Below are 11,085 nucleotides of genomic sequence, written 5' to 3'. Positions count from 1 at the left end.
TGCCCCCCCTATTCCAGAAGGACTTTTGCCCACTTCATCACTTTTCTGTCCCTCCAGTTCCAGGGCCTCAAACGTTCTCAGTAAGGTACTAAACCTGTAAGTCAGCTCAAGTTTCCAGACTAAGGCATGAGCATGGCTCTAACTAGGTTTTTTTTAGTCAGGCTTACAATATATTTTGAGAAGAAGGAGAGAAGGAGTAGATACACACAAGAATCCAGCACAGCCTCACCAGATTTCTCATCTGGGTTCTTGAAGCACAATGCCCAGCGCTTGCACTGCACCATCTTTTCTTGTGTTCTGGTGACCGGAACCAACCCATGGCCAGGCCCAGGATAATTTGGTGCCAAAGTCCTGTTCCTGCAAACATCACACTCTTTTTTACCCAGCTGGTGCTCTTCTCAGTATATTTGCTGAGTTGACTTTATGACTGTTTTCCTTATCTTGGCAGTTCAAGCAGATGTCCTTAGGGCCTCTAAATTCTTCATCCTTTGTGTCCACTATCTGTGGGTATCCTTCTTCCCAAGCTTTGTCAACCTCCCTCTGGGTCTGAGATCAGTGAAATGTGCCCAGCCCTGAGTCTTAAAAGACAATTCTAGCAACAAGTACTTTGCTTTTCTAACACCTGGCCATCACTTCGAGCTTGTAGGCTGCTATGTGTGTCACAGGTTAAATGTCTCTTCCGGTTGATCAGGCTTGAAAGTGTGTTAAGCCCAGGCATTACAGGACACGCTTTCTTCAAGAAATGGGACGTATGGCACCGTTTGCAACAGGTCCACGCCCGCGCCGTGCCAGAACGTTCCCGGCGCCATTCCAGGGCTTAGGGCGCTGCCTTGTGGGCGAGAACCGCCATGACAGTGCGGGCGCCGCGAGGCGGGGGCCGGAGGGCGGGAAGGGGCGGGCGGGAATGAGGGGCGGGGCGGTTCCTGCCCAGAGGCGAGCTCGCGCTGTTCCTCAGCGAATTCCCGCCGCGTTGTTGGGGCTCGATGAGAGGCTTGCGGCCGCTGCCGGGTCCCAGTTCGCAGATCTGGCTGCAGACCGAGGCTGCAATGCTGGAGCTGCCGTGCGCCGTGACACTGCCAGAGGCCGCTCGGCAGAGCCGGGCTGGCAGTGCCGACTCCTGAGGGAAGCTCTACCGTGGCAGCGCTGGGGCCGCTCGGCAGAGCCGGGCTGGCAGTGCCGACACCTGAGGGAAGCTCTGCCGTGGCAGCGCTGGAGCCGCTCGGCAGAGCCGGGCTGGCAGTGCCGACACCTGAGGAAAGCTCTGCCATGGCGGCGCCGAGGCCGCTCCTGCCCCGGGGCCGCCGGCAGGAGTGATGGCTGGGATCTGCTGACAGGCCGGCGCTGCTTGGCCCTCTTCAGTGGATCGGAACAGTGGCACCATAGGCAGCAAAATATTACAAATATATTATTTAATACACCAAAGGGAAACCATAGAATTAAAAGGAAAATGAAAGTTTGCCAAAACACAAAGGGCAGGAATCGGAAAACTGAAAATACACGCAAACTAAATCTTTACATTAATCTCAACTATATCAGGGGAAACCTGAGCGTGAAAAAACCTTGTAAAACTTTTGACAATAAAAAGGACTGCCGGTATTATTTCATTAGTACATTAACCTCTTAAAACACAGGTATTTCTTTGTCTGGTACTATGACTTTAATAATGGGATTTAGTACACTTGTTCTTCAAATACTCCAAATAAAGGGAGCAGAGTGGTTAGATTCCACGGAAGCCATCAATTAGCAAAAATGTTTCATTTCTTAGTAGTTCTGTAGGAAGCAGTTAGTAAAAGAAGTCATCCTTCTGCCAGTGATGCATGCCTACTGGTCCAGTGGAAAGGCGATTTTTTTACAGGGAAGATCGAAAAAAGGAGTTTCCTGCTGGTACCTGGTACAAACACACTCCTTTTTGTGCTAGAAACCAAAGCAACCTTAGTAGGCTGCTCCTTCATCTCGACCTGTCCTAGAAGGAAATCCATGCAGGTTAAAACATGAAACACACTCGGGGCTCTGGGCCTTGCTGCAGGCTCACCTGCCTCTCTCTTCCCAGATTCAGTTGAGGAACAGCCAGAGGACACTGCTGTGTTCCTTGATGAGATGACAGGAGGAGAAGGCGGACAGGAGCAGGGCTCACACAGGGCTGAGCAGGGAGTCGAGCCTTCGTGGCTCTGGGCCTGTTCTGCAAACTCCCCGCACTCTTCTTTCTCCCACACAGAGAGAGGGCAAACACCTCAAAGAGAACACAGGAGCTCCTGGGCAGGGACTCACTGCAGACAGCTGCCATGTCTGACAGCAAGCAGGAGGGCCCTGGTGCCAGGGAGCCAGGTGAGGGCAAAGCAGCCCTGTGACAGCCTGGCCCAGGGGCTCTTCTGGCAGGCAGCGTGGCGCACAGAGCAGAGGCAGGGGGAGGCAGGAGCTGCTCAGCCATGCCGGGGCTGGGAGCCTCCTTCCTCCCAAAGCGGGGCCCAGCTGGGCCAGGGGCAGCTGCTGGGACAGCCGTGCCCTCAATGGCCCCTGCTCTGCAAGGCCTCTGCCCATCAGCCGGGCAGGGACAGAGCAGCCTTGGGGCCGATGCTGCTGCAGGCTAAGAGCCCCGCAGAGCTGCTCATGTCTGGGGCCATTGGCTCTGTCCCCTGCAGCCTGCATGCTGTGTCGCCGTGCAGAGGCTGACCCCTGTGCTTGCCCAGGCCCTGGACACTGCTCCTGTGCTGCTCCTGCACTGCCCAGGGCACCCACGGGTGCTGCTCGGGCCTCACACTGACCAGAACCTGCTGGGGCTGTGACAGCTCTGCTGCTCTGGCCACGGCTCTGGAGCAAAGCACCTGCCTGTCCCTGGGCTGGGGGCAGTGCCCAGGTCGGGCTTGGCAGAGGGCTTCTGGAGGGGCTGCGGACACTGCTCTGGCCTGGCCTGGCCTTGGCTGGGGGAATCTTGACACTCCCACTTACCCTTGGAGCCACCAGGGATGGGCTGGAGTTCTAAACAAAAATCAATTACAAGATCTGGAAATTGTGTCTTTCTGCTTACAATTACTGATTGTGTGTTTGTTTCTCCTTTAGGTTTTGGAGCAGATTGGTTTTTCTACTGAATGCCCAAATTGTGGGAGGGCAAATGAAAATCAGACCAAATTCTGACATTGTGAAAGCGCTTCTCTAGAGGATTTGCAAAGAGTCTCCAGACAAACTGTAATGTTAAGTGAATCTGTGGGATCTTTATCACATTCTTCAATACATCAGAATTCACCAGGGCAAAAATCTTCAGGTACAGAGTTCAGCACAAAGAAATTTTATAGTTCTGCTGTTGGAAAACGTCAAGCAGATATTCTACTGAGTAATGAGGTTGTAGGACATTGTATGTTACGACAGAATGGAAAAATTGGTCTTATAACTGGGACAAAAATTCCTCAACTTACAGGAAGCTTAAGACAGAGGAGTACAAGACCATGTGAATTAAATGATCCAAGTAAGTACCTTTTTATGAATACAGCCATTAGCTGTACATTAGCCATGTGCCAGTAATCCCGGCCTGGCTGCAGAGGGCTGCTCTTGTCCAGCCAGGAAGATAGCAGTGACTGCTGCCATGCGGCCTGTTGGGGCCTGGTGTAGTTGTGATTTTCTGCAGGTGGAATTTAATGAGCCAGACCCAATGGCTTGGAGCTGTGAGTCCAAGCCCAGCACAGCTGTCACACTCCCATCTGTGGGTGCTGTTTCTCAGGCCAAAGCAGCAACTGTGGGTGCCCTTGGCAGCACAGGAGGAGCAAAGGAGCAATTCCCAGGGCCTGGGGAAGCAAAGATGCTCATAGCATTGACGACAAAGTGTCCCCACGCCTGGTTCTCTGGTCAACCTCTTCAAGTTCCTTACTCTCTGAGCCCTTGCCAAGATATATTTTCCCTGCAGAGCTCTAGGAGCAGCTTCCCAGCATACCCCACTTCCTCTGCCTCCAGGGTAAAGGCATTCCACAGCATTACACTGACACTCTCTCTTAGATCTGCAAAGGCATTGTTGTCCTCCCATGTTTGCTGCCTGGATGGAGAAATGGAAAGCTGATAAATTTCTGCTGCCCTGCCCTCATGGAGATCCAGGGTGTCCCTGCTCTTCTTCCAACGCTTTTCCAAGTTGGGCCTGAAGCTGAAGCCCAGACTCAAGGGACAGGGCAGGCCAGGGATGCTGGGGCAGGGCCTGGCACAGCACAGTACTTGCACCCTCCTGGCTGGTGGGCCAGGCAGAAGGACACCAACCTGATTGGGATTCGGATCCCCAAGACGAACATTTCCACAAGGAATTCCTCACTCTCCCTGCACAGGGGGCAGTGGAGGCATAAAAGACCAGCGCGCATGGCCAGTCCCTGCAGGGCAAACACAAGCAGGGTGAGTGAGGCCCTGCTGCTCCAGCTGCTGCTGCTGCTGCGGCTGCGGCTGCGGCTGCGGCTGCGGCTGCGGCTGCGGCTGCTGAGCACCTGCTGTGCCCTGGGGCTGAGGGGAGGCCTCCAACCTGGATGCAGTCCCTGTGGAACCAGGCCCTTGTGCACGTTGGGCACACCAGGGTTGTGAAGGTCTTCCTATCCTCCACAGGCTCCATGCAGATGGGGCAATCGGTGCCCGGCTCAGGAGTCGCCTCCACGTCCTGCTCTAGACGGTGCTCAGGACAGAAGGAGCTGGGGGAAAGTGATGGGCAAAGTGAGAAACGCGGGATCATTCCCCAGGGTGGCCACAAGGAGAGATGAGGTACCTGAATGGAGTAATGTATTGAGTCATACAGCCACCCTCCTTGGCACAGGGCAGGTGGAACCATCTGTCACACTCCGGCACAGAGCACATGATGGTTGCTCCTCTCTGGCCGCAGACGCAGCAGAGCTGGAAAGAGCCAAGCAGCCCCATCAGCAGCAGCAGCAGCCTCGGGGCCTCCCCTGGCAGCTCCTCGGCTCCGGGCAGGGCGCAGGATGTGGCCGCTGCCGGGTCGCAGCCCACAGAGCCGCCTGGTGGAGGAGAGAGGCTCCTGTGCTGGAGCTGCTGGGAGCCAGACTTTGTCCTGGCTCGTGGGCCGGCCTTTCTTTCCTGCTGTCTGGGCTAAGCTCTGGCAAAGCTCGCTTGGCACAAATCTCCGTGCTCTTGTCTGGCTCTCACCTTCTGTGCCGCCCTCTGGACTGCAATTAGGATGTCTCGAGGGAGAAAGCCCATGAGTCCAACGCGGATGTTCTCTTGGTGAAACAGTAGAGTGGCAAAAAGCTGCAGCCAAGGGGAGGAGCTGATGAGGACAGGGTGGCAGCACTGCCCATTGCAATGGTGGAGGGAGCGCCTGGAGCCACTCACCATACAGAACACGTGGGCACAGACCCCATCCTTCTGCAGTTTGTCACCGCACATGTCCGGGTCAGCCTCCACGCGGCGACACAGCATGCAGGCTGCAGGGGACAGAGCCAATGGCCCAAGACATGAGCAGCTCTGCAGGGCTCTTAGCCTGCAGCAGCATCAGCCCCAAGGCTGCTCTGTCCCTGCCCGGCTGATGGGCAGAGGCCTTGCAGAGCAGGGGCCATTGAGGGCACGGCTGTCCCAGCAGCTGCCCCCGGCCCATCTGGGCCCCCCTTTGGGAGGAAGGAGGCTCCCAGCCCCGGCATGGCTGAGCAGCTCCTGCCTCCCCCTGCCTCTGCTCTGGGCCCCACGCTGCCTGCCAGAAGAGCCCCTGGGCCAGGCTGTCACAGGGCTGCTTTGCCCTCACCTGGCTCCCTGGCACCAGGGCCCTCCTGCTTGCTGTTAGCAGTGATTCCCTCTCTATGAGTGACGTGGTCTCTTTAAAATGTATGTCCTCTCTCTGTGTGGGAGAAAGAAGAGTGCGGGGAGTTTGCAGAACAGGCCCACAGCCACGAAGGCTCGACTCCCTGCTCAGCCCTGTGTGAGCCCTGCTCCTGTCCGCCTTCTCCTCCCCTCATCTCGTCAAGCTACACAGCAGTGTTCTCTGGCTGTTCCTCAGCTGAATTTTGGTAGGGAGAGGCAGGTGAGCCTGCAGCAAGGCCCAGAGCCCCGAGGTGTGGGGCCCCTCTGGTCCCTGGGCAGCCACGTCCCTGCCCTACCTTCTCCTCCCACTGTCAGGTAGCACTGACACACGGCCTGAGCCCAGCGTTCCCTTACGGGGCCAAGGGAAATCTCTGCTCCTGCCTCTGGCACAGGGTGCTCTGCCAGCAGGTCAGGGAAGGAGATACCCCCAGAGAGAGGTGTGAGCAGTGGAGGGAAGCCAACATCATTGCAGTCTTCCAAAAGGACACCAAGAAGGAGCCAGGAAACTGCAGGCCCATCAGCCTCAGCTCCATCCCCAGAAAGGGACAGAACAGCTCCTCTTGGATGCCATCTCTAAGCCTGTGCAGTAACAGGAAGGGAAACAATGTTTGACCAATCTCATAGCCACCTCTGCTGCAGTGACTGGCTGGGTTTGTGAGGGGAGAGCAGTGGTTGTTGTCAGCCAGGACTTCAGCAAGCCTTTGTCCCTGCCTCCCATAACAGGCTCCTGAGGCAGCTCAGGGACAGTGGGGTAGAGAAGGGGACAGGGGAGCTCCAAGCTCAGCTAGCTGTGAGCTCAGGGGGCCGTGCTGGGGCCAGCCTTGTTGGCCTTATTCCCCTGTGCCCTGGCAGAAGGGACAGAGCTCCCTCAGCACGTTTGCTGATGGGACAGAACCGGGAGCAGGGGCTGAGGCACCACAAGGCTCTGCTGCCCTTCAGTGAGACCTGGACAGCCTTGATAGTTGAGCAGAGAGGACCCAAATGAAGTTGCACTGGGGAAAGCCTCTAGAAGAGCTTGAACCTCTATCATTTCCAGGCAACAAAAGTTTTAGGAGTATAGTGTGGCACAGGGGATAGCCTCTAGAAGAGCTTGAGGCTTTGTAGTTACCAGGCAACAAATGTTTTTTAGCAGTGTAGAGTGTATAACATCATCTTGTGATGTCCAGTTAGGGAAACCACTGTTTCTCTGTGTATTACCGGAGCAGTTCTTAATTGTATGTCAAGAAAGACAAGCAGTGAATTCAGAAACTTCCCCTGGTATTATGATGGATTTTCATGATTTTCTGGAATGCCAGGAGAAGCGTAAGAATGCCCAAAAAAAAAAGGGAAAGCAAACAAATAAATCTTTAAAAAATCAGAAGCGTTTCCAGTTTGTTCCTTGAAGAAGTTGTCAAACAATGTCACCTTTGCAATCCTTTGGAAGATCTAATAGGAAAAAGCATTGGCCAAACGTGTTACTCTTTGTTTCTGAACAGCGACTTGCACTTTGTGTTGGGGCAAGGTTTGTACCAGGGGTTTGGGGTTTTTGTGTGTGGGCTTTGTATGTGAGGCTTGGCAGGACCATTTGGAATTAGACCATGTACTGAAGAGAACATGTTACTGTGTTGTGCTGTCTGGTGCTGAAGAGGGTTGAGACAGAGCAGTAGCTCTGTGTCTGTATGGAACTTGCATGAGCAGCACCGGAGCAGTGCCCAGGGCCTGGAGAAGCAAACAGGTTCCAGGTGCTGAGCACAAAGTGTCCAGAGCTCGGGATTGTCCGGCCAAGCTCTTCTGGCTCCTTCTGCTTCGAGCCCTTGCCGGGTGCCCTGCAGAGCCCTGGCTGCAGCTTCCCAACTCACCCCTCTTCCTCTGCCTCCTCCCTGCCTACTGGGTGAAGGCATTCCCTGGCATTGCACTGGCAGTGCCTCCCTCCTAGACCAATGAAGGGATCCTTTCCCACCCAAGGTGGCTCTCCCATGGAGACAGGAAAATGGATGAACTCCTGCTGCCCTAGCATCAGGCGGGTGCAGGGTGTCCCTGCTTGTCAGCTCTTGCCCTGTTTCCCAGAGTTCCCACTGATTGTTCCAGAAGTCAGTGATCTGGATTTCCAGGAGCATGTTTGCAAAGGCATGAATGAGAAAAATCGACAAGAATTGTTTGTGCTTCTCTTCCTGATTTTTTTTCCCAATTTATTTGCTAGTAGGAAAAACTGGCAAAGTTCCTATAATGTAGGAAAAGCATCCTCCTGCATTTGACTTAAGTCGAGGACTGTTGCAAGCTCTCCTGTCAATTGGACACAGAAAATTCTCACTGAATTTACTGTGTTTCCACTGAGTCAGTATAAAAGATGACGTTTCTAAGGAGGTTAATACTACTTTTTCCATTTACATGAAATGTCAAAGCTGTTAGTTCATAGGATGACAGGATAATTGGCGTCTGGAGGCAGTTGTGGTGGTCTCCAGGTTTGTCTCCTGTACCCAATGGTGATCAGCAGCAGCATCAAATCAGGTTCATCTTAGTTTTTTCCAGACAGGTCTTGAGGAAAATGTCAGTTCACCTAGAGCAGGTTTTGAATCTCTGCAGTGCAGGAGACTCTGCAGTGGCTCTCTGGGCAGCCGACTGCCAGGGGCAGGAGCAGAGATTTCCCTGGGCAGGGGCAGGAGCCCTGGAGTGGCAGTGCCTGAACAGCACCTTCCTGCCTACAGTACCACCCTCAGTGGCTGCCCCAGGGCCTGGCATTTGACCCTGCACTTGCTGCAGGATTCCCAGCTCTGGTTCCACCCTGACCAAATGCTCAGACCCATCTCAGAACCTCAGAGCCCAAGGGGGCAGCCACAAGTGGTTGCCAGGGACCTGAGGCCATGGCTGCCCCAATTTTGGGCACACAGTGCTGATGTCAGAGTGGCCATTGTGACCTGTGTGACCAAGGCCCCAAAAGGTAGTGCTGGGCTCAGGCCAGGTGTCAGTGCTACCTGACAACGGGAGGAGAAGGTAGGGCAGGGACGTGGCTGCCCAGGGACCAGAGGGGCCCCACACCTCGGGGCTCTGGGCATTGCTGCAGGCTCACCTGCCTCTCCCTTCCCAGATTCAGAGGAGGAACAGCCAGAGAACACTGTGGTGTTCCTCAACGCGACGACGGGAGGAGAAGGCGGACAGGAGCAGGGCTCACGCAGGGCTGAGCAGGGAGTTGAGCCTTCGTGGCTCTGGGCCTGTTCTGCAATCTCTCCGCACCCTTCTTTCTCCCACACAGAGAGAGGACAAACATTTTGAAGAGACCACTTCACTCGTGAAGAGGAAATCGCCGCTGAGAGCCGACATGGGTGACAGCAAGCAGGAGGGCCCTGAGGCTATTGAGCCAGGTGAGGGCAAAGCAGCCCTGTGACAGCCTGGCCCAGGGGCTCTTCTGGCACGCAGCGTGGCACACAGAGCAGAGGCAGGGGGAGGCAGGAGCTGCTCAGCCATGCCGGGGCTGGGAGCCTCCTTCCTCCCAAAGCAGGGCCCAGCTGGCCCAGGGGGTAGCTGCTGGGACAGCCGTGCCCTCAATGGCCCCTGCTCTGCAAGGCCTCTGCCCATCAGCCGGGCAGGGACAGAGCAGCCTTGGGGCCGATGCTGCTGCAGGCTAAGAGCCCCACAGAGCTGCTCATGTCTCGGGCCATTGGCTCTGTCCCCTGCAGCCTGCATGCTGTGTCGCCGCGTGGAGGCTGACCCGGATGTATGCGGTGACAAACTGCAGAAGGATGGGGTCTGTGCCCACGTGTTCTGCATGGTGAGTGGCTCCAGGCCCTCCCTCCACCATTGCAATGGGCAGTTGCTGCCACCCTGTCCTCATCAGCTCCTCCTCTTGGCTGCAGTTTTTCGCCAGTCTGCTGTTTCACCAAGAGAACATCCGCGTCGGACTCATGGGCTTTCTCCCTCGAGACATCCTAATTGCAGTCCAGAGGGCGGCACAGAAGGTGAGAGCCAGACAAGAGCACGGAGATTTGTGCCAAGCGAGCTTTGCCAGAGCTTAGCCCAGACAGCAGGAAAGAAAGGCCGGCCCACAAGCCAGGACAAAGTCTGGCTCCCAGCAGCTCCAGCACAGGAGCCTCTCTCCTCCACCAGGCGGCTCTGTGGGCTGCGACCCGGCAGCGGCCACATCCTGCGCCCTGCCCGGAGCCGAGGAGCTGCCAGGGGAGGCCCCGAGGCTGCTGCTGCTGCTGATGGGGCTGCTTGGCTCTTTCCAGCTCTGCTGCGTCTGCGGCCAGAGAGGAGCAACCATCATGTGCTCTGTGCCGGAGTGTGACAGATGGTTCCACCTGCCTTGTGCCAGGGAGGGTGGCTGTATCAATGTCTACGTTACTCCATTCAGGTACCACATCTCTCCTTGTGGCCACCCTGGGGAATGATCCCGCGTTTCTCACTTTGCCCCATCCTTTGCCTCTAGGTCCTTCTGTCCTGAGCACCGTCCAGAGCAGGCCGTGGAGGCGACTCCTGAGCCGGGCACCGATTGCCCCATCTGCATGGAGCCTGTGGAGGATAGGAAGACCTTCACAACCCTGGTGTGCCCAACGTGCACAAGGGCCTGGTTCCACAGGGACTGCATCCAGGTTGGAGGCCTCCCCTCAGCCCCAGGGCACAGCAGGTGCTCAGCGCAGCAGCAGCAGCAGCAGCAGCTGGAGCAGGGCCTCACTCACCCTGCTTGTGTTTGCCCTGCAGGGACTGGCCATGCGTGCTGGTGCTTTATTTTTCCAGTGCCCCCTGTGCAGGGACAGTGGGGAATTCATTGTCGAAATGTTCATCTTGGGGATCCGAATCCCCTTCAGGTTGGTGTCCTTCTGCCTGGCCCACCAGCCAGGAGGGTGCAAGTACTGTGCTGTGCCAGGCCCTGCCCCAGCATCCCTGGCCTGCCCTGTCCCTTGAGTCTGGGCTTCAGCTTCACGCCCAACTTGGAAGAGCGTTGGAAGAAGAGCAGGGACAATCTAGATCTCCATGAGGGCAGGACAGCAGAAATTCATCAGCTTTCCATTTCTCCATCAGGCAGGCAACATGGGAGGACAACAATGCCTTCGCAGATCTAGGAGAGAGGCACAGCCAGTGCAATGCTGTGGAATGCCTTTACCCTGGAGGCAGGGAGGAGGCAGAGGAAGAGGGGTAAGTCGGAAAGCTGCTCTCAGGGCTCTGCAGGGAAAATATATCTTGGCAAGGGCTAAAAGAGCAAAGAACTTGAAGAGGTTGACCAGAGAACCAGGCGTGGGGACACTTTGTCGTGAGTGCTATGAGCATCTTTGCCTCCCCAGGCCCTGGGAATTGCTCCTTTGCTCCTCCTGTGCTGCCGAGGGCACCCACAGGCGCTGCTCT

At 55.9% G+C, this 11,085-nt stretch overlaps 2 protein-coding genes across 2 annotated transcripts in view; one reads left to right on the top strand and one right to left on the bottom strand.

Annotated features, from left to right (window-relative positions):
• Positions 1-1,932: 1,932 nt before the first annotated feature.
• Positions 1,933-9,066, bottom strand: LOC127060089 (PHD finger protein 7-like). The gene is given in 9 exon segments (XM_050979499.1): positions 1,933-1,963; positions 3,923-4,021; positions 4,237-4,380; positions 4,436-4,477; positions 4,479-4,652; positions 4,727-4,851; positions 5,122-5,223; positions 5,308-5,399; positions 9,012-9,066. Coding segments are annotated over 9 exon segments (864 nt in total).
• LOC115485187 (PHD finger protein 7-like) overlaps positions 9,065-11,085 on the top strand; it is a 2,606-nt gene continuing 585 nt past the window's right edge. The window contains 7 exon segments of the mRNA XM_050979498.1: positions 9,065-9,107; positions 9,423-9,701; positions 9,850-10,096; positions 10,172-10,345; positions 10,347-10,550; positions 10,765-10,878; positions 11,025-11,080. Of these exon segments, the coding sequence (XP_050835455.1) occupies positions 9,065-9,107; positions 9,423-9,701; positions 9,850-10,096; positions 10,172-10,345; positions 10,347-10,550; positions 10,765-10,878; positions 11,025-11,080 (1,117 nt within the window).

Source organism: Serinus canaria, chromosome 12 (assembly GCF_022539315.1).
Source record: "Serinus canaria isolate serCan28SL12 chromosome 12, serCan2020, whole genome shotgun sequence".
NCBI classification, from domain to species: Eukaryota; Metazoa; Chordata; class Aves; order Passeriformes; family Fringillidae; genus Serinus; species Serinus canaria.
Note: the sequence above shows the minus strand (reverse complement) of the source record. Positions and strands in the feature narration are given on the sequence as shown.